General features: G+C 39.8%; 1 protein-coding gene across 2 annotated transcripts in view; it reads right to left on the bottom strand.

The window, feature by feature from the left end:
- The window catches only part of GPC6 (glypican 6), a 1,113,151-nt gene that overhangs the window by 822,198 nt on the left and 270,388 nt on the right, over nucleotides 1-20,565 (bottom strand). For both annotated transcript variants that reach the window (XM_019444088.2, XM_019444089.2), the window contains exon 2: nucleotides 3,788-3,946. In XM_019444088.2, the coding sequence (XP_019299633.1) occupies nucleotides 3,788-3,946 (159 nt within the window). The remainder of the gene's footprint in view (nucleotides 1-3,787; nucleotides 3,947-20,565) is intronic.

Genomic DNA, 20,565 nt, shown 5'->3' on the forward strand with positions numbered 1-20,565 from the left:
TAGAAGCATGACAATCACTGCGATTTAGACACAAATGCCAATTTGACAGGTGAAATGGTCACTAAACACAAAAATCCTGGGAAAATGAGCAGGTGCACAAGGATGTCCCTCCCTTTTTTGAATGTTTTTATATGATTTGTTTACTTGTTTTGCAAACTTCTGGCTGTCGGGTGTTTGGCAGAGGTGAGACAGGTAGGAAGCAAGGGAGTCATGCTGTGATCACTCTGCCAGGTATACCTGATGGTCTTCGTAATTGTAACCCCTGGGGTGTGACAGAAAGGTCTGGTCTTGGCTACAGAGCAAATTGAGTGCAACACTGAATCGTTCTGAGGAAATCTTTGCAGGCTAAGCCCCAGTCCGCAGGGTGATGGGCTTCTAGGGGTACACGATGCGAGCCAGAGGTGGAGATTTGGCCAGAGAAAGAAGGAAAAAAAAAAAAAAAAAAAACAACAACAACCAACTAACCCAAACCTTGTGAACCACTTGCAAAAGTACCAGTGCCAAGAATATAAACTTTTATTTTATATACCTTCATAACATTTCAATTCTATGTTTAAAAAGAAAAAGAGAGCGTCTCAGTTATAAGAAAGTCCTCTGCCAAAGAAGGAAAATGTATGCAATTGATATTATGTACTCTTTCAATTTATTGCCTCTCAGCTACAAAGTTTTGGACTAATGGGAGTATGAAGCAAAGCTTGATCATTTAGGAAAGCTGGGGAAGAATTCATATTAATTCAGGGTTAGTTTCTGACCACTCAATGAATAGTTATAATTCTATACCGTGTTTCTTTTAAATATTACCAAAGACATTAATAAAAAGTAGGAAGGAACATGGCAAGAAACAGAATGTTACGTTACATTAAATGTTTGGGAATTTCAAATTTGAGGAGTCACCTCTGCCACAAAAAATGAAAAGTGAAATAGAATCAAAACATTTCTAAGAGAGTACAATAAGGAAAACAACAACTATAGATTGATGGTTAATAGTGGCTAAATTTATCCTCTCTGAATATGGTTTGGACTGAATCACATGTATCAGGTAACTTAAATTGCCGCTCTACCTAAATGAAAATAAGAATGGTAGGAAAGGGAGTGCTCACCTTCTCATGGAATAGTCATTCATCCGAAGGAGAACAGGTAGCCAACAAAAACATGCAAAATCCTGATGACAAATCAAGATCTCTGAGAACGTGGGACCACAGCAGAAACGCAAAACGGATGCTTTGGATCAAGAGACCCCAGTGAGTATGCAAACTGACTCACAGAATAATAGCAAACCACTAAAAATAAACTCCAAGTCTTTCACGGCACCACGGATTTTATCTGGGAAAATAAGGCTCACAGGGTACCATTCCACAACTGATCCTAGATACTTCTGTGCTCACACTCACTGATACTCATCAGTGAGGAAGTGTTCCTTTTTAAAAAAGCTAAGGGAGAAAACGGAAAGCTGGCTGTGTGAATGTACCCCTTTCCCCAACAGGTGACTTCGCAGGATCACCTTCACGGGATGAGAAGATAAGTCCTACAACTGTGTGGCTGACCTTCATGTAACTGCCTAAAGAAATAGCCGAAGTTAGAATGGTGACTTCCAAATTTACATAGTTTCATAATTTTTTTTTAAGACAGGCTCTTCAAAAGCTGAGTTCATCAGGGCCACGTTTTGATTTTTAAAAATAAGTCTGGCCGATAGCTTCCTTGAAAAAAATCTCAACTTCTCTCCCATCCCAACCTGAGATGCACTGTTAAAAAAGAATTCGTCAACCCCCATGTCAGATCTAATCTTAGCAAAAATCAAGATCCTGTCAAACCGACTGACATAGTGCCCCCAAGTACATAAAACAATTTAAAACACATCTGGAGAGACAGAGAGAGAGAGAGGGATGGAGGCTTCTTTAGTAAAACAAAAGTAAAATTCATTAGTATGGGGGGAAAAAAGTCATTGTTAAAAGTCATTGCTATGAGAATACAAGTATCAGGCTCATTCCTTTTGAATAGCATTTAAAAAAACAAATCAGGGGCCCCTGGGTGGCTCAGTCAGTTGAGCGTCTGACTCTTGATTTCAGCTCAGGTCACGATCTAGGGGTTCGTGGGTTCCAGCCCCGTGTCGGGTTCTGCTTGGGATTCTCTCTCTCCCTCTCTCTGACCCCCACCCCACTCAGGCTCTCTCTCTCAAAATAAATAAACATTCAAAAAATATTTAAAAAAATGAATCAGCTCCCCATAAAACTATCAGACACAAAGTATTTTCATTAAAAGGAATATACGCTGTGTATCACGAAGGCTGTCCCAGAATTCCTTTTCCGGAATTTTGGAGTCCAGCTTTGAAAAGGCACTAGAATTGTTTTCCAAAGACAGGTAAAAGTCAACAACACCAGATCACTCTCCCTGCTTTCTGTAACAAACGATATGGCGTCTCAATTTGCCTCAATGTGAAGTGATACATTACAGTTCCTCCAGCACAGAGCCCCTTCAGGGGCTCCTGAATGTCACCGAATTTGTAATCTGTCAATCAAGGGCAACAACTAAGTACTCCCTCGCCTCATTCAAGGGAACAACACGCACAGCGTCACTTCTAAATAAGGAATTGTTTTCATATACCTCCACATATAAAGCTGAACACAGAGGGAGGGGCAGAGAAGACCACGCAAATGTTCAAACACTTGGCAGATAAGAGGAAGTCCCATTGACTTACATGGAAAATGTCACATCAGCTTAAGTACTGAAACCACCACCAGGTTGGACCTGCCTTTTAGGACGAGGAGGGCTGATTTGAAAGGAATTGGTGTTGCTGTAATAGGTTAAAGCCGCAATGAAGCAGAACATTTTACCTACTACAGAGAAAAGAGAAAGGAAAATCAAAACTTCGGCGAGCCTTTTCTAAACTAGCTCTGCAGTGCATGGACTGGAGAGGATAAGGGAAATGATGGCAGTCCCACTGCCCAAGGACAACTTAATAAGACCCAAAGGTACCAGGAAGGGTTGCCACAATTTGCGAGTCTGGTTTACAATGAGCCACGGCACGTGCATTCATTTCTTAGAGCGTTAAATATCATGCAACCACCTAAGAATTTTAACTTTCTCATGATCATTATTAATTCAGTTTATGAAAATCAGATTGATCTTGAATATTTTTCTCAAGTGCTGATGAGAACATTCAATGTCGCCATGCTCGTAATAATCACTTTCACTCTCTGTGCTTTCTCATACCAACTGTTTATTTAACAAATAGAATATAGAAATGAAGTGGATTGCTTATAATCAGGAAATCAATACAGGATTTAAACGTTGGGCAGAATGCACTGTCACTGCAGGGCAAAATGTGGCTGCATTATTGGAGGGCCAAACTCCAAAATAAAGGAGTCTGTGTCATTAGCACTTAAAACAAGCCTGTCTTCTCGAAAGTGTTGCTATATTTCAAATAATTTTAAATGACACTTAATTACTTTAAAGAAAATCCCCAGATGAAAAATTAAGACAAGCTATGATGTGACAAAACCTGAATTAGAATCACTCTAATCATGAAAAATTAAGCTCAATCTTTCAGAATAAATCTCACAGGCAAAACCACAAACTCAAAACAGCTCTTCGTTAACGCAGGCTTTGTAACATATTACTCTAAGAATTGTCAAGAAAGCTCATGCTTTTTCTAAAAATAGACAAAGTTATAAATGTTTAAGAGGGAGAGGAAAGCACCAGCTTTCAAAAAAAAATGTTTTTCACATAAAACCAAGATCCTCAGGAAAGCACACCTCGAACAAAGTGAATCAGAAGCTGGTCCACCTACCGTCAAATTTCTTGTGCCTGGACACGAAAGTGGTGCGCACAAAATGGCTCGTCTCTTCCACGAGGTTCTCGAACTCGAGTTTGCTCTGCTGGCTTAACTTGTCTTCCATTTCCGTGGTGCAGCATGTATATTCTTGAGGGCAGATTCTTAAGTGTTCCCCTGCCATGAGAGGGCAAATGTCAGTGTGGAATGATAAGGACTTTGCGGACATTGCTTCTCTGACCTTTCCCTTCCACCCTGGGATGCTGTTCCACCCCTGTCCGGCCTTCCCCGTGAACTTATCTGGGCCTCGGTAGACTTAACATCCCAAACATTCAGGACTTCAGCTGAACCTGATGTTGGGGTCTGAATGTTTGTGTGCCCCCAAACTCCTATGTCAAAATGCTAATGCCGAGGTGACGGTACTAGGAGCTGGGGCCTTTGGGGGATGATTATGGCGTGAATGGGATTAGTGATCTTATAAAAGAGACCCCAGAGAGCTAGGGGTCCCCTGTGCCACAGAAGGATGCAGCGAAGGATGGTGTCTGTGAACTAGGTGGCAGACACTCGCCTCGTGGCTACCAGGGCTAGGATCATGGATTTCCCAGCCCCCGGAAGTGTGAGAAGTCAATGTCTTCTGTTTGTAAACCACCCAGCTTATGATATTTGTGACAGAAGCCCAAACAGACTAAGACATGTGATATTTAGTTCCTGGCCATGCCACGTAAATGAGAGTATATTAAAGACCTCAGAAGACCATGACGACGTCTCTGCTTTAATTTGAAACACGCCAAGTAACACCAGATGACAAGAGACATCATACGGTTGGAAGCGTGTCCTTGGAAACCTTAAGCCACGCAAAAGACACTCAGCCTCATTAGCAGTCTGTGTGGCAGCAAAGGCAAGAAAAGACGGGTATCATTCCTGGTGTTCTGGCTCTGCCTGTCCGTCTATCAGAACGCATCACCTTTTCTCTCGGTGAAAGCGAGTATGTTTTTCATGGCATGTCTCATGTGCCACACATTCCCCACGTTGACATGTCTTGTCAGAGAGAAAACGTGCTCCTGGAAGGAGGAAGGTGCTGATGGGCTTAACTAATGCTTGTGCTCAACGGATATATAAAGTAAGAGGTAATGAAAGTCAGGTATTTAATTCAACATATTTATCTCTGGATATACTAGGCCACTGCTTTTGGTGATACCGCTTTCTTCAGGACTATTTGCAAGGAGGAGCCGAAGCTTTGCTTCATGAAATGAAAACGGTCTGTTAATGCAGAAAATGTGCATTTCCAATTGATGTAGCTCTGTTAGTGTCAAAATGTTTAGCAGAGCCTGTGCAGGGAAGAAGGAAAAACCACCCAACATCTTCGTAAACCAAACCAACCAATTGCCCCTGTGATTGAAGTCACTGTAGGGCACTGAAAACCAAGTGTACAAAGTACTTGATGGGGTGATTAAAATCCATTTATAATGTTTCACGGTACTTCTACAAAATTACGTCCTGTGACCCTGTGTGAAGTGTAGGGTGTTTCCTGTTTATGTTGTTTGATGCTTTAGCTCCTACTTAAAACAATGCCTGAATAAAAATGCCAACATATGTGTACAAAAGTCAGATCTTATATAACTCCTGGGAGGAAGGGAGACCATAAAATAGCATATGTATGTATTTTTTAAAATTTTTTTAATGTTTATTTATTTTTGAGAAAGAGACAGAGCGTGAGCAGGGGAGGGGCAGAGAGAGAGGAAGACACAGAATCCGAAGCAGCTCCAGGCTCCGAGCTGACAGCACAGAGCCCGATGCGGGGCTCGAACTCACAAACCGTGAGATCATGACCTGAGCCGAAGTCGGGCGTTCAACCAACTGAGCCACCCAGGCCCCCAGCATATGTATATTTTTAAATAAGGAAATGAAAATGCATTGTACTTGAGAATGATAAATATCAAATTCAAGGTAACAGTTCACTTCCAGGAAAAATTAGGATTTGAGACAGGAGCTTAAATACTTTATAATTGTTTACTTCTGAAGTTGTTTGATGGACGTCAGATGTGTATCATACTAGTATCTTTGCTTATTTCTGTACATTTAAAGTATTTTGAAATAAAAACTTGGAAATGTGTCACTAAAAAGTAGCAGTCACTACAACTGTGCTAGAGAGGAGAGCGGGGGATAGATAGATATTCAGAAAGAAAAACAGGCTGCCCTTGACATTCAGAAGCCGGCATGGCAACTCACAGCTAGGTCATGATAGTCTATTACACTTAAACAATCTCACAGAATACCAACCCCAGACAAAATTACTCCGAGACCACGATAAATGAGATAAACCAAAGTCATTTCAAAATTTTGGTTAAGCACAGACAAAAACAAGGCCTTATGCCATCCAAAAAGTACTGAACACTTCCTCTCTGAGGCAAAACGAGTGTACTTCTTTACCGTTTACAGACTGAACCTCACACTACTCTCCTTCCTTATTGATGAGATTTATTGAGTTACCTTTTTGTAGATTTACCTCTGCTTTCTGACAGCATCTGACCAATCTAGGGGGAAGCCCTGCTTTTCTGAACCAACCCCCCAAACCAGCCCACCAAAATCCCAGTCCTAGAATAGATTCTTTCCAAGTCCCTGTCACTGAGAAAGCCCATGGTTCTCCACCGTGTATTTATTCCCGCTTGTTGCAGTCGCTGACCCTTATTCAACCACAGGTATGTTCCTAACAGGTACTCATTGGAAGGTACTGACAATACCAAACTGGGTAAGGATGGAACAATATGAATTTTGCGACTTTTCTCCAAGTCATTCTGATACTCACATCCCAGGAAGAAGCAGAGTTCCAGAGGTTAAGACACTGATAAGGATGAAAAATAGCTTTATCAAAAGCAAATGGCCTGTATTTCTAATTTACTTTTTACAAAATATGAAAACTAACTTATAAGGATAAAACTCTGTATCCAGATTGAATGGGCTTTTAGCATTAACAATTCTGCATAACGCTCCTTTCTCTGACCTGCTATAAACCATTTTCAAAAATCTACGTAGTCTGTCCCCCACCCCTTCCTATCGTGAGTAAATGGAATGTCCATTTCTCAAGATTTAGTACATCAGGGCTACATTCTACTTCTGAATCATTACAAATGAGTTTTCAGCAAAATGCATTGGACTTTTGGTGACAGGTGGACCAAAAGAGAATAAACATTGTATGACCTGAGGTAAATAGTTATACTTGGGATATTGGTGGAAGAAACTCCATGGTTTCATGAAATTAAATTGGATTGATAACACGGTAATTTCTAATCACGTCAAGAAAATCAGTATTTTGTATGTCAAGTGTTAAATAAAAACAGGAAGAAAACTTACTTCTTCATAGGATGACTTTAAACCAAGCTTAGCATGTGTGTGTGTGTGTGTGTGTGTGTGTGTGTGTGTGTGTGTGCGCGCGAGCACAGGTCATGGAGGCATGTATAACTGGCTGCCATTCTAATTCAGTGCAGTATTAGATATTTTATAGAACTGGAAGTGTCCCCAAGAAGTCAACGCCTTTACGCAGGCCCTGGCAGACATGAAGAGACAGACAGACAAACATGTAGACAGTGAAGAGATGGACAGACTACCAGAGTGTTGAAGAATCCTACTGGAGGAAGAGTAAATCTTTTATGCAAAGTGCTTGCTAGAGTGTCTAGGTAGAGACCATGATGATGCTCCCAAGCATACAAGATCAGGGACGTAAAACATGTGGTCAAATCTAGGGTGAGCCTTGTTTTCTCTCTAACATATACGAGATAAGAAGGTTTCGTGGAAGAACTGACCTATTGAAGTACCGTTTTCTCCCCCAATCTGAAGTCACTGATATTTGACAAAGTAACCTCATAATTTCAAATGGCCACAAAGACTTAGGACAATTGCATAGTTTGTTCTTAGTAGGTTTACTCATTTATTTTGTTTTTGACCCTAGAACAGGGGTGTCTAAAACATGGCCCCTGGGCCAAATCTGGCCCACCATCTGCATTTATAGGCCCGAGAACAATAATGGTGGGAGACAAAAATCTAAAGAATGATATTTTGCACAATATGAAAATTTTACAAAATTCAAATTCAATTGTCCACAAATAAAGTTTTATCAGAAAACAGCCCCACCTCCCCATTTATGTACTATCTATGGATGCTTTAGTATTCAAAGAGCAGAGCGCTCATGACAGAGACCACTGTTGCAGGGACCTGCAACGTGAACTACTGACATTTCTGAAATCCTACATGGCATACTCTGCTACACAAAGAATTACCTCTAGCCCGTCCTGTTCCAATTTCTCCAAAAGCAAGAATTTGATACTTTACTCGGCTTACATACTTTCTAACACTTATGAGTATTTGATATAATAATGAGCCTTTTCCAAAGCCGTAACTCATGAAGCAGAAGAAAGCGTTATCCTTTAAAAGCTTCCCACGCACTCTCTCAAATTCCCTTAGGTTCTCTACGTTATTTATTACATAATTAGATACAACATTTAGCTCAATTGGAGTGCCACTACATACCTCCAAGATCTAAACAGTAATCGCTAGATACCTTCAAGATCACTAATATACAACATTTAGCTCAACTGGGGTGCCAATAGGTACCTCCAAGATCATTAATATTATCACTAATAGTAAATAGTTCATTCCAGGAGATCAGAATAAGAGACCATAAATCCAAGAAATGTGGGATTGAAACAATGTTGATGGCATCTTCACTCAGCAAACATTTATTGAAACCTATGTGCAACTCAGGACGATAGGTGCCTATCCATCAAGATCAGGTGCAGAGTTAGACAATCAGCCTACACAGGTGCATGCTTTCTTAGGGCACCTGAAGTTCATGCCAGTAAATTCCCAGGTTCCTGAATTTTTATCAAACTCATCACTAGCTCTAAACTAAATAAGGGAAATTATAGATGTGGAAGAAGGGAGTTCCAACAGGAAGTTAGAGATTGAGCAAAGGCTGAAGGACATACAATCAGGCCATAAATTGTCATGTTTTCTAAGAAAGAAGAGACGGGCTCTTCCTCCCTTTACATGCCTCCCTTAACTGTGTGTCACTCTTTACAACATCTTTCCCCAAATGCCTGCCCAGATGTTTGTTTTCACTCCAAGACACAGAGGTGACAGCAGAAATGTGATTCTGCCAGATCGTGCTCTCTCTAGGGATGGCCCTGGGTCTGAACACCGCCAGGAATAGACTTGGTGAGTGGCATGGTGGGAAAGAGCAGGAGACAGGAGGACCTCGTTAACCACAGAAGTCAGCCTCTGTGGGTCTGTGGGGCAGACTCTCTGCCCTCAGAGGTGACACATGGGGACCTCAAAATGCACACTCCAAACAAACAAACAACCAAGATGAAGTGCCCCGAATGCATCACATTTTATAGCCAAACTCTTGGCTTTTATAGAGATTTGGAGTATGGAGGGAGATTACTAACCTCACCTTTCCTAAAAGGTAGGTAGAAAATCAAATCTAAAACTATAAAGAAGATGGTAACATTTCCCAAAACAGAACACTTTAATTTCTGAACATCCAGATTCCATCTGATTACACTGCAGTATTTGTTTTAGACTTGGCCCTCTTCAGAGTGCATGGTCTATGCCAAACTTCTCTCATCCTTGAACTATTAAAATGCCCACAGTCAGTTAGCCGTGCCTGATACCGAGCTACGTTCTCCTCATCTTTGGGTAGGTTGCCTCAAATAACCATTCAGTTTGTTCATCTGGTGCCTCGGAAGTTGACTAGAGAAAATCATCAACGGAGTTAGGGTGGTAAAATACTCTAGAATAAGTGAACTTTTGCCCAGAGTTTATGATAGCTAAAGGAATTTAAATTGGAGCTAATAGTCCTGGGCTGTTCTCAGTCTCGTGGAGCTCCTGTACCAGCTCATTGGGAGCGGCAGAGTATAAGATCGCAGTAGTCTTTAAATGTACGTTCTAGTTCATTTCTCTAAGTTCACATTCCCAAAACCTCCAAATAAGCACTTGTGCAACATTTATCAGTGGGAAGCGTTATTGTAAATGATCCTTTCATATTTTTAAGGGCTGCTCTTCTTTAGCGAAGTTGTTCAGGACCGTAATCAGAATGCTTAAGCTTTCCCAGAAGTTTTAAAATTCAATGAATGTTCTACTTCAGTGGATCTTATCACTCAAATAACCTATATTAGTGTCATCCTTTGATGTTGTCAATTTCCCAATAAAGACTTTAAATACGAATTATTTTAGTTATAAAATTTTTACTCCGTATTTTGCAAAAGTAATTCCTCTGAAGGAAACCAGTAAGTTCACTGTGTAAATCTGTTTTGACAATTGCACAGTGATGATTTCAAACATGCCATCCTAGATGGTGCAGACCCCAGCTCCAAACTGCCAATGTTTTTGGTCTTTACCATCACCTTATTTTTTTCTTTCAGAGAAACTGATGGTTAGGGATCTGGAAGGGCACAGAAGGTATGGTCAGAATCAACAAGGGATGAGATATGGGGGATGAGGCATGGGCAGAGCTTGAAGGCAGGATAGTCCAAGAGAGCAGGAGGCAGCTGCAGAGAGAAATGTGATTCTTTCCATTCCTCACATCTTACCTTGGTTCTAATATATTACGGAAGTATTAAACTTGTAAATACTCTCATCATTTTTAAATACAGGTAGTTTCTCCTTGTCTTCAAATGAATACATCTAATTTATTATTTACTTCATACGTGTAAAACTTTGAGACATTTGGGGCACCTGCGTGACTCAGTCGGTTAAGTGTCCAACTTCAGGTCATGATCTCACAGTTCATGAGTTCAAGCCCCGCACCGGAATCACTGCTATCGGCATACAGCCTGCTTCGGATCCTCTTTCCTCTTCTCTCTCTGCCCCTCCGCCTCTTGACCACCCCCCCTCAAAAATAAAGAAACACTAAAAAAATGATTATTAGTAACTTATATGGGTAGGTACACACACACACACACACACACACGCACACAGAAACACAATTACATAGCATATTGCTTCTCAGTATTTAAAAAACAAACTAGGGCGTCTGGGTGGTTCAGTCGGTTGAGTGTCTGACTTTGGCTCAGGTCATGATCTTGCAGCTTGTGAGTTTGAGCCCTGCGTCGGGCACTGTGCCGACAGCTCAGAGCCTGGAGCCTGCTTCGGATTCTGTGTCTCCCTCTCTCTCTGCCCCTCCCCCACTGACACTCTCTCTCTCTCTCTCTCTCTCTCTCTCTCCTTCAAAAATAAACATTAAAAAAAATTTTGTAAACAAAATAAAAAACAAAATAAAGACTAGAAAGATCTCAGAAGAAAATTTGAATTGCTACAACCTTTCTTCTATATAGCAAACAGCCCAGCAAAACTGTGATTAAACACCAGTAGGTCAAACAGCAAACGATAACAATGTGATTCCATGATCCAACATATGCCACACACCAGGGACTCAACTTATTTAAACATTTTTGTAAAAAATGAATGTGAGCCCAGAGTAGAATATAATCTCAAAGGCAACTGAAGAATCGTAGTAATGCAACTGATTAATCTGTACCCATAAGAGGAAGAGCGCTTAATGGTACTAAAAGATTTTTCCCTAGATCATGGGGAAAGAAAGAGAAGTAGTTACTTTACTGTTCTTTGGAGCTTTCAAGCCTCTTCTCATCATATCTCTGTGTTTTGCTCATTAAAGTATTTACAGAGTCCAAAAACATTAGAAACAGAGGTGATCCCAAGGCCACACGAATCCCAGCCCAGACGCGTATTGAAATTGGACTGGGGAAGATGCATGGTGGGGCATTACTGGACATTTCTTTTCCAAAAGATCGACCTACAGCTATTCTGATAAACTCAGCAACTGCCCATGCAGACCTTCCCTTCTTCACTTCTTTCAGAGTAAGACTCACCAAGTTTGTATTTCAGCATAAAATCTTTATATAGGAAGTACTCAAATGATAATCAAATCTCTTCAACACGCAAAATGTTAATTTGTTGGCCTCAAGACAGTTCTTCGAGACCTAAGACAGTAAAGAAATCTTGCTCTCATTACTTCTGTATTTCAGAATCAAAATGAAAGCTATACAAGCACAGACAACTTCAGTTATCATCTCTAGGAGTCTGAGAATAGGATAAGCAAAATGCTATGGCAGGGATAAGAAGCCCTACCTCCCCGTCGCCACTCCCACTGCAAGGTACACCTTCTGTCCGCCCAACATTTTCTGAGCGCCTCCTTTATGTCAGGCACTGTGAAGGATCTTTCTTGTCTTTATTTTACAAAGTAGGAAACTGAATCATACAAAGATTAAGTAGCTTCATCTTTAAGCTAGGAAAGATCTGTCTCCAAAGCTCATCCTTGTTACCATTCTCACCTGTGACAAGATCCATGCGACCACAGCAGCGAAATAGAGACATCATGGAATATTTCACATTTTCAAAGAAACTCAACATTTGTAAGAAACTGTACAAAATAACTGTTGGAAGGAGTTCAAGTTTCAGCATCAGATTTTACTACTTTCTTTCAATGACATCATACCTTTGTGAAGCTTGGTTTTTCACTAATTTTCCTTAACTTCCTTAATTTTCACATGGACAGCACGTGAAAAATCAGTGTGAAACAGGAAATGATGGTGGCTATGCCCGATTTGGTTCTAGGCTTTGAGAAGCTGTGCACTGCCCATTAGTAAATAGTTGTAACTGTTTAAGAATTAATTTTTTAAAAAATTTTTAATGTTTGTTTATTTTTGAGAGAGAGAGAGAGCAAACAGCCAAAGAGCAGAGAGAGAGACACACAGAATTTGAAACAGGCTCCAGGCTCTGAGCTGTCAGCACAGAGCCTGACATGGGGCTTGAACCCATAAACCATAAGATCATGACCTGAGCCAAAGTCGGAGACTCAACCAACTGAGCCACCCAGGCGCCCAAGAATTAGATTTTTAAAATGTTCCTACAATGTGTATGTAATGTTTACAAATGGCTACTAAGCTTTTTATGATGTAAATTCCCAATCGTTCAGATTTAATAAGAAACAGCTAGTATTTCTTCTTCTGGCCTAGGGGTATTGAGGACTAATTACAGAGGCACTGTGACAATTTTGTGTCCCAGTGTTTAGTACTAGCAATTTAGTGAAATACTAATCACCATGTTGCTATAAGGGAGTATTATACACAAGGTTAAGATGTATGACTTGAAGTAAAAGATAATACTCTCAATAATATGGGTGGGCCTCATCCAATCTGTTGAAAGCCCTTATGAGCAAAAACTGAGGTTTCTTTGAGAAGGAGAAATTCTGCCTTAAGACAGCAGCCTCAGCTTTGGAGTTTTCAGCCTGTCAGCCCCACCATTGCATGAGTCAAATCCTTTAAACAGATACCCTTGTGTGTCTATATGTGTATGTCATCAGTTCTGCTCCTCTGAAGAGCCCTGACACCAAGGCCTCCATGAACAGAGAACATTTGGGAGCCTCTGCACTAGCTCCTAGGGCATCTGCAACTGTGCGTATTACAATTGCCATGATTATGTTTTGCCCAAAATTTAGCACCATTGCTTATTCTTTTTCTTTTCCCCCTTTCAGTGCCCATCAATCTCAGTATCTAAGTCATTGTAAATGGAGTTAGCATTCTGTTGTTAAATGTTTAACAACTAGCGTTCCAGTTTTGAGGAGAAGCCCTGATTTATGTTGCTTGCCAATTCCCATGGTATAAATACTCCCACCATGGCTGGTTTCTACCTACCAAAATGATGTTCCTGAATGTTAAGCTGTGAAAGCTATGCAGCATGATAAAAACAAAGAAGGTCTAGAGGTAACACACCTCAACATAATAAAGGCCTTATATGAAAAACCCACAGCTGACATCCTGCTAAAAATGGTGACAAACTGAGAGGTTTTCTCCTAAGGTCAGGAACAAGACAAGGATGTCCACTCTCACCACTTTTATTCCACAAAGTATTGGAAGTCCAAGCCACAGCAATTAGACAACAAAAAGAAGTAAGAGTCATCCAAACTGGCAAGAAAGAGGTAAAACTTTCATCATTTGCACATGACATGATATGCTACATGGAAAATCTTAAAGACTTCACCAAAAAAATTCTAGAACTGGTCAATGAATTTAGTAAAGTCACAAGACACAAAATCAATATACAGAAATCTGTTGCATTCCTATACACTAATGAAGCAGCAGAAAGTGAAACTAAGAAAACAATCTCATTTACAATTGCATCAAAAACAACAAACCATCTAGGAATAAACTTAACCAAAAAGGTAAAAGACCTGTACTCTGAAAATAAAATATTGATGAAAGAAAATCAAGACAATGCAAATAAACAGAAAGACATTCCATGCTTACAGTTGGAAGAATATTGTTAAAACGTGTATACTACCCAAAGCAATCTACACTTTTAATGCAATCCCTATCAAAATAACAACAGCATTTCTCAAAGAAGTAGACAAACAAACAAACAAAAAATGTGGAGAACCACTACAGACCCTGAACAGCCAAAGCAATCTTGAAAAACAAAAACAAAGCTGGAGATAAAACAATTCCAGACTTCAAGTTATATTACAAAGCTATAATAATCAAAACAGTATGGTACTGGCATAAAAATAAACATGTACATTGATGAAACAGAATAGAAAACCCAGAAATGAACCCACAATTATATGGTAAATTAATTTTCATCAAAGGAAGAAAGAATATATAATGAGAACAAGACATTTGTTCTTCAACAAATGGTGTTGGGAAAACTGGACAGCTACAGGTAATAAAAGAATAAAACTGGACCACTTTCTTACACCATACATAAAAATAAAGTCAAAATGGATTAAAGATCTAAGTGTGAGACACGAAAGCATAAAAATCCTAGAATGTAGCATAGGCAGTAACTTCTGTGACATCAGCCATAGCAACTTGATTCTAGATAGGTCCCCTGAGGCAGGAAAAATAAAAAGCATAAACAAACTATTGGGACTACACTGAAATAAAAAAGCTTCTGCACAGCAAAGGAAACAATCTACAAAACTAAAAGGCAACCTACTGAATGGAAGAATATATTTGTAAATGACATATCCAAAAAAGGATTAGTATCCAAAATACATAAAGAGCTTATACAACTCAACACCCAAAAAACAAATAATCCCATTAAAAAATGGGCAGAAGACATGAACAGACATTTCTCCAACATATATAGATCGCCAACAGACACACGAAAAGATGCTCAACATAACTAGTCATCAGGGAAACACAAATCAAATCTACAAGATATTACCTCACATCTGTCAGAATGACTAAAATCAGTAACACAAGAAACAACAGGTATTGGCTAGAATGTGGAGAAAAAGGAACCCTCATACGCAGTTGGCAGGAATGCAAACTGGCACAACCACTCTGGACCAGAGTATGGAGGTTCCTCCAAAAGTTAAAAATAGAACTACCCTATAAGCCAGCAATCACACTACCGGGTATTTACTTGAAGAATACATAAACAATAATTCGAAGGGATCCATGTGCCACTATGTTTGTAGCAGCATTATTTACAACAGCCAAATTATGGAAGTAGCCCAAGTGTCCACCAATTGACAAATGGATAAAGAAGTGGCATATATATACAATGGAGTACTATTCAGCCATTAAAAGGAATGAAATCCTGTCATTTGCAATGACATGGATGGAGCTAGAAAGTATAGTGCTAAGCAAAATAAGTCAGTCACAGAAAGACAAATACCATATGACTTCACTCATATGTGGAATTTAAGAAACAAAGCAAATGAAAAAAGGGAAAGGGGGAGAGAGAGAGAGACTAACCAAAACACAGACTTTTAACTGTATAGAACAGACTTATGGTTACCAGAGGGGGATGCCAGGGAGGGGAATGGATGAAAGAGGTATTGGGGATTAAAGAGTACATTTATCCTGATGAGCACTGAGTAATGTATAGAATTGTTGAATCACTATATTGTACACCTGAAACCAATATAACACTGTGTGTTAAATATACTGGAATTAAAATTAAAACTTAATTAAAAAAAAGAAAGAAGAGCTGTGGAGCAGCACACCATCATATAACATTTCCTCCATACAGCTACAAAAGCCCCCAAGAGCACAACTAATAATGAAGTAATTAGAAGGTGATGAGTTTTGAGTATTTATTACCTTACTTTTCCAATATAATTTATTTAATTGTAAATTGTACAATTTAAATTTTAATCATGCCTGTGCTTAACAACAGGTTCACAAAAGTCTTGAAAACCGTAATAATCAGTTCTTGTAAGCTAGAACCTGTCATGGCTAGTGCATCACTACCTGAAGCTAAAGGTACTGGATGTTGTTAATTGGCTTCTTCTTTCAATTAGCTGGGTTCCCAAATTCAATTAAAAAGCCCCTAGCCCCCCAAGAATCTGCCATTTCCACAACCTACATTTAGGTCTAGGGGTCTATTTGCCTCAAAGGAAAATGTGCTCTTCACAGTCATTTCTGACTGCCACAAGTACAGTAAAGAATTGCCCTGAGAGAGATGAGGAGGCATGCGATAGAGTAGTTATTTTAAGAATGGCAGACAGTGTGGACCATTGCTAAACTGTGTGCTTACAGGAAAAGTCCCACTCGTCACAAGCAAAGTTATCACCCAGCATGATGACCCAAGGTGGTCGACCCTGTTTTGCCATTTTCAGTCACACACTGTTGCCACTACTCCAGGAATCAGGGAGAGATTTGAGAGGGAAGCTGTTACCCTATGCTACTGTTATGAAAGACCTAAGTTTCATTACATGTATCATCGCCACCTGCTCATACCCACTGTTATTACACCCATGACCAGTAATTACGAGCCCCGTCTTATTTACCTTTGAAGTGTTCACTGCCTTAGCATAGCTCTTTGCATATGGGAGGTTCTGTATAACACTGAATTGGATGCATCTGACTCTTTTGGCCCTCTTCAATCATTCATTCATCCATTCCCTTCTTTAATCACCATTCAGCAGCACCCAAAGAGCAGGTTATGCTTGTTGCTACTGGACAAGAAACTCAGAATCCAGCATGGGAAGGTGCACCTATGTGCTAAGGTCCACCTTCCAGAAAAGCAGAGAATCCTCACCATCTACACACCTGCCAGACTCTGATGGCTTTTACAGGAACAGCAGTAATTACAGGAGCCCTCTGATTGTAGCTTACCTACTTGATTTCTAGGCAAGAGTAGTATTGCCCATGTAGCCAAGTTTCAATGACAAGCAGGGATAGCCAAGTAAAGGATTCACCTGCTTCTTTTTTGGCGCAAGTATCTTTCAAACTGGAAGACCTAAAATCATTTGGCAGGTGTTCACAAAGCATTCATGTTTCAGTTTTATAGAGTCTTTCCGAGCTCATCATATGAATTAATAAGCACAGCTGTTTCTTGTGAGAGTTTTGCCACCGTTGTGTATATTATGTAGGCATTATGTTGTGATGAACAACGGTATTTCTTACAGCCATTTGTGGGCAAACGTTTGGAAGTCAAAGTTTGATATTGTACCTAAGAGGTGACAGAAAGGACAAAGAGCCCACTTCCTAATGCATGCTTGTGAAACCCTAAATAACCAACACTCCTTCATATATGTTGGACTGACTTTATGCACGCTTTATTCTTCAATAATATTATGATGTCTTACCTGGAAGAATTCTTAGAGATGTCTAATCTTTACCATGCTTCCTAAAAATTTTTACACAGGCTTCTTTTCCACTTGTGTTTCATAAACATGCTGTCCTGGAACCCATAAGAGAGTCTAATTACTAACCTGGAACAGGGGGATTAAAGTAACATTCATAACTATGCAGCAACCTTCGTGACTGCTCACAATTCCTTTGCCATTTGTCTTAGAAATTTCTAAAAATTCATATTCAACTGCTCAAAGGTGTCTACAATTCTACAGCCTGAATGGCATCTTTATGGGCAGGCTTGGTCAGATCTAGAGTTAAGCTGCTTCAACACTGGTTGCCAAATCCAGGCAAACAGTAATTCACAGGGTCTCAGTGACCCTGTGCAAGTCAGCTAACCAGAGATGCTGACTTACATCTTTTCTTTCTTTGACTCATATTGCATAAATCAAACCAACTGCCTCCCATAAGTTCAACCACAGATGATGATCAATTTCAAGTTTATTGCAGTTGTAATCCCACAACCCTCTTTGCTTAACTCAAACTTAGCCATTCTTACAATTGAATTCGGTGATCCTGCAGCAATACACAATAAACCAATTTACAAAGTACTGGTTTTTGACCCTGATAACAGCAGATCAGCATTCTTACTAAATTATATGACAGCTCACCTGCAAATTTAGAATTTACTGTTCAAAGTCCAGTGACTGTAAACTAGGGCAGAACAATTCAGTAAAGGGGCCGAGGCCAGGTGAGAGTGATTAAGAACCTAATCAAATTGAACTACATGTAAGCCTTTATGAAAAATTATTTTTATTCCTCATAAAATACTTCAATTTTAGTAGGCATCTGTAAAACCATGATTGCAACACTGATCATATCATACAGAGTAAAGTAATAAAAGGCAAAGTGGCTAGAAATGTTTCAAGATCTATGGTACAGTCTAGAAGTGTATATTTCCTTAATTGTCTGCCTCTATGACAATGAAACTCTATAATATCTAACCTTTTACAACTCATAGATCCATTAATTTATAATAATTACTCTAATTCCCACTAATCATTTAAGATAGATGCCCATAGGTAAATATCATTCAGTCTCTATTTCACTGATGAGTGATGGGAGGTCCACAGCAAGGACATGGTCCTTTCCCCGCTGGCATCACATTTGCAATTAATAAAGGGCAAGAGGTCTCTTTCTAAAATTTGCATATGGGGACCCAGATTTTTAAATGAGAATACTTCAAATGCTATAATAAATTCTAGCATCCTTTCCAACCTGGGGCTTTAAAATGTCAGTGTTCAGGTGACAACAGCATAGGCAAGCATTATCATTCAAAAATTCTGTGATTAAAGCTCAGCCATGGTTTTAAACCAAAAGGAGTACAGAACCTCAGAAGAGAGTAGAAGAAAAACTCTCCTGAAATTAAAGCACATATCCCAAAGCATTCAAAAGAGCAATGAAAGGCCACATTGAATTTTAAAGAACATGCTGCATAAAGATGATTTAAAAATGTTTTGACATAGAACATAATGTTTTAAAAGAATGCCTCTTTTTAAAACTCAAATCTCAGGGCACCTGGGTGGTTCAGTTGGTTAAGCGTCCAACTTCAGCTCAGGTCATGACCTCATGGCTCATGAGTTCAAGACCCGCGCAGGCCTCTGTGCAGACAGCTCAGAGCCTAGGGCCTGCTTCGGATTCTGTGTCTTCCTCACTCTCTGCCCCTCCCCCACTCAGGCTTTTCTCTCTCTCTCTCTCTCTCTCTCTCTCTCTCAAAATAAACAAACATTAAAAATAATTTAACAAATAAATAAGTAAAACTTAAATCCCAATAGGAATAAAACCCAATAATTAGGGGACACTAGAATAATCAGTGTTTTTTTTTTCTTCATAATCTCTCGAGATATATTTCTTAGACTGCTTCAAAGTAGACAGAATCAATGGTCACTTATAACCAACCTATAATGCAGATAAGAATCATATGTAACTTTGCTTTTACCTGGCACTTCAAATCCCTATGTCCAAAATAAGTGATTAAGTCAATATCATTTAACCCAAGGAAATAATTGATTTATCAGAGCAGCTCTTTCAGAATAAACATTAATGGAAAAGTCTCAGAAGCCAGGCCCTAGTTTTGATGAAAAGGCTAGAGGGTGATGCCACTCCATTTTGGGGATGCAGATGTTGTTTCAGAAAGTTCACTTCAGCCTGTGCCTGTTCACCTTTCCAATCTGGGGCTTTAAAATGTCAGTGTTCAGGTGACAACAGTATAGGCAAGCAATATCATTCAAAAATTCTGTGATTAAAGCTCAGCCATGGTTTAATCCAAAAGGAGTGGTCTAACTCTGTGGTTAGACTTGCCATATTCAATGCATTAAGAGAAGAAAACATCTACATAAAGATATGTGTAGACAATTAATAGAATACAAAGAAGCTAACGGTCCAACTTAGCCCAATTTAAAATATATGATGTGATTTACTGAGTTTTCTTCAGGACTTCCGCATGGTTCCCTGCACAATCAATTGGTATTTGGGGTTCACATTCTTAATCCTTGAAATATCCCTTGAACTGAAATCACTTCTCTTCCAATAAACTTGCACTGATCAACTTAGTTGAGGTTACTCTACCTGATCCACAACTGTATTACTTCCGGTCTGTGTATTCATTATGATGTTCATCCCAATGTGTTTGAACTAAAGATATTCATGGAGAAGTCTGTATTTCCATTTATCTCTTGCCACTCTCCTTCTTAAGACCTGTGCCAAGCAGAACTATTGGCAGCACAGCTTATCAGGCTCAATTATACTCTTGACCTTGGCGATGCTATTGTCTCTACATGGAAAGCTAGGAGGGCTTCTCCTCCGCCCCTCTACCGGTCCCCTCCATCTCCCTTCTCATCCTTCGGTCTCAGCTCAAACACCACTTCTCTAGAGCCTTCCCAGATCCTCAAGCCTAGGTCAGGTGCCACTCCACCGGCTGCTGTCCCATTAGCTACGCACATAGCCCTTGCACACACGTGTCACTGCACTGCAATGACCAGTCTATCCATCCATGTCCCTCACAGCAGCACAGTCTAATTGAGGGCCAGGACTGAGATCTGTTCATCAACTGCACCCCCACTGCCTCTTAGCTCCCGGCCCATAATGATGCTCTCTATATTCTGATCCAGCCAATAAATGAAATAAAAATGAATT

Source organism: Panthera pardus, unplaced genomic scaffold (assembly GCF_024362965.1).
Source record: "Panthera pardus isolate Hobbes unplaced genomic scaffold, ASM2436296v1 HiC_scaffold_1, whole genome shotgun sequence".
NCBI classification, from domain to species: Eukaryota; Metazoa; Chordata; class Mammalia; order Carnivora; family Felidae; genus Panthera; species Panthera pardus.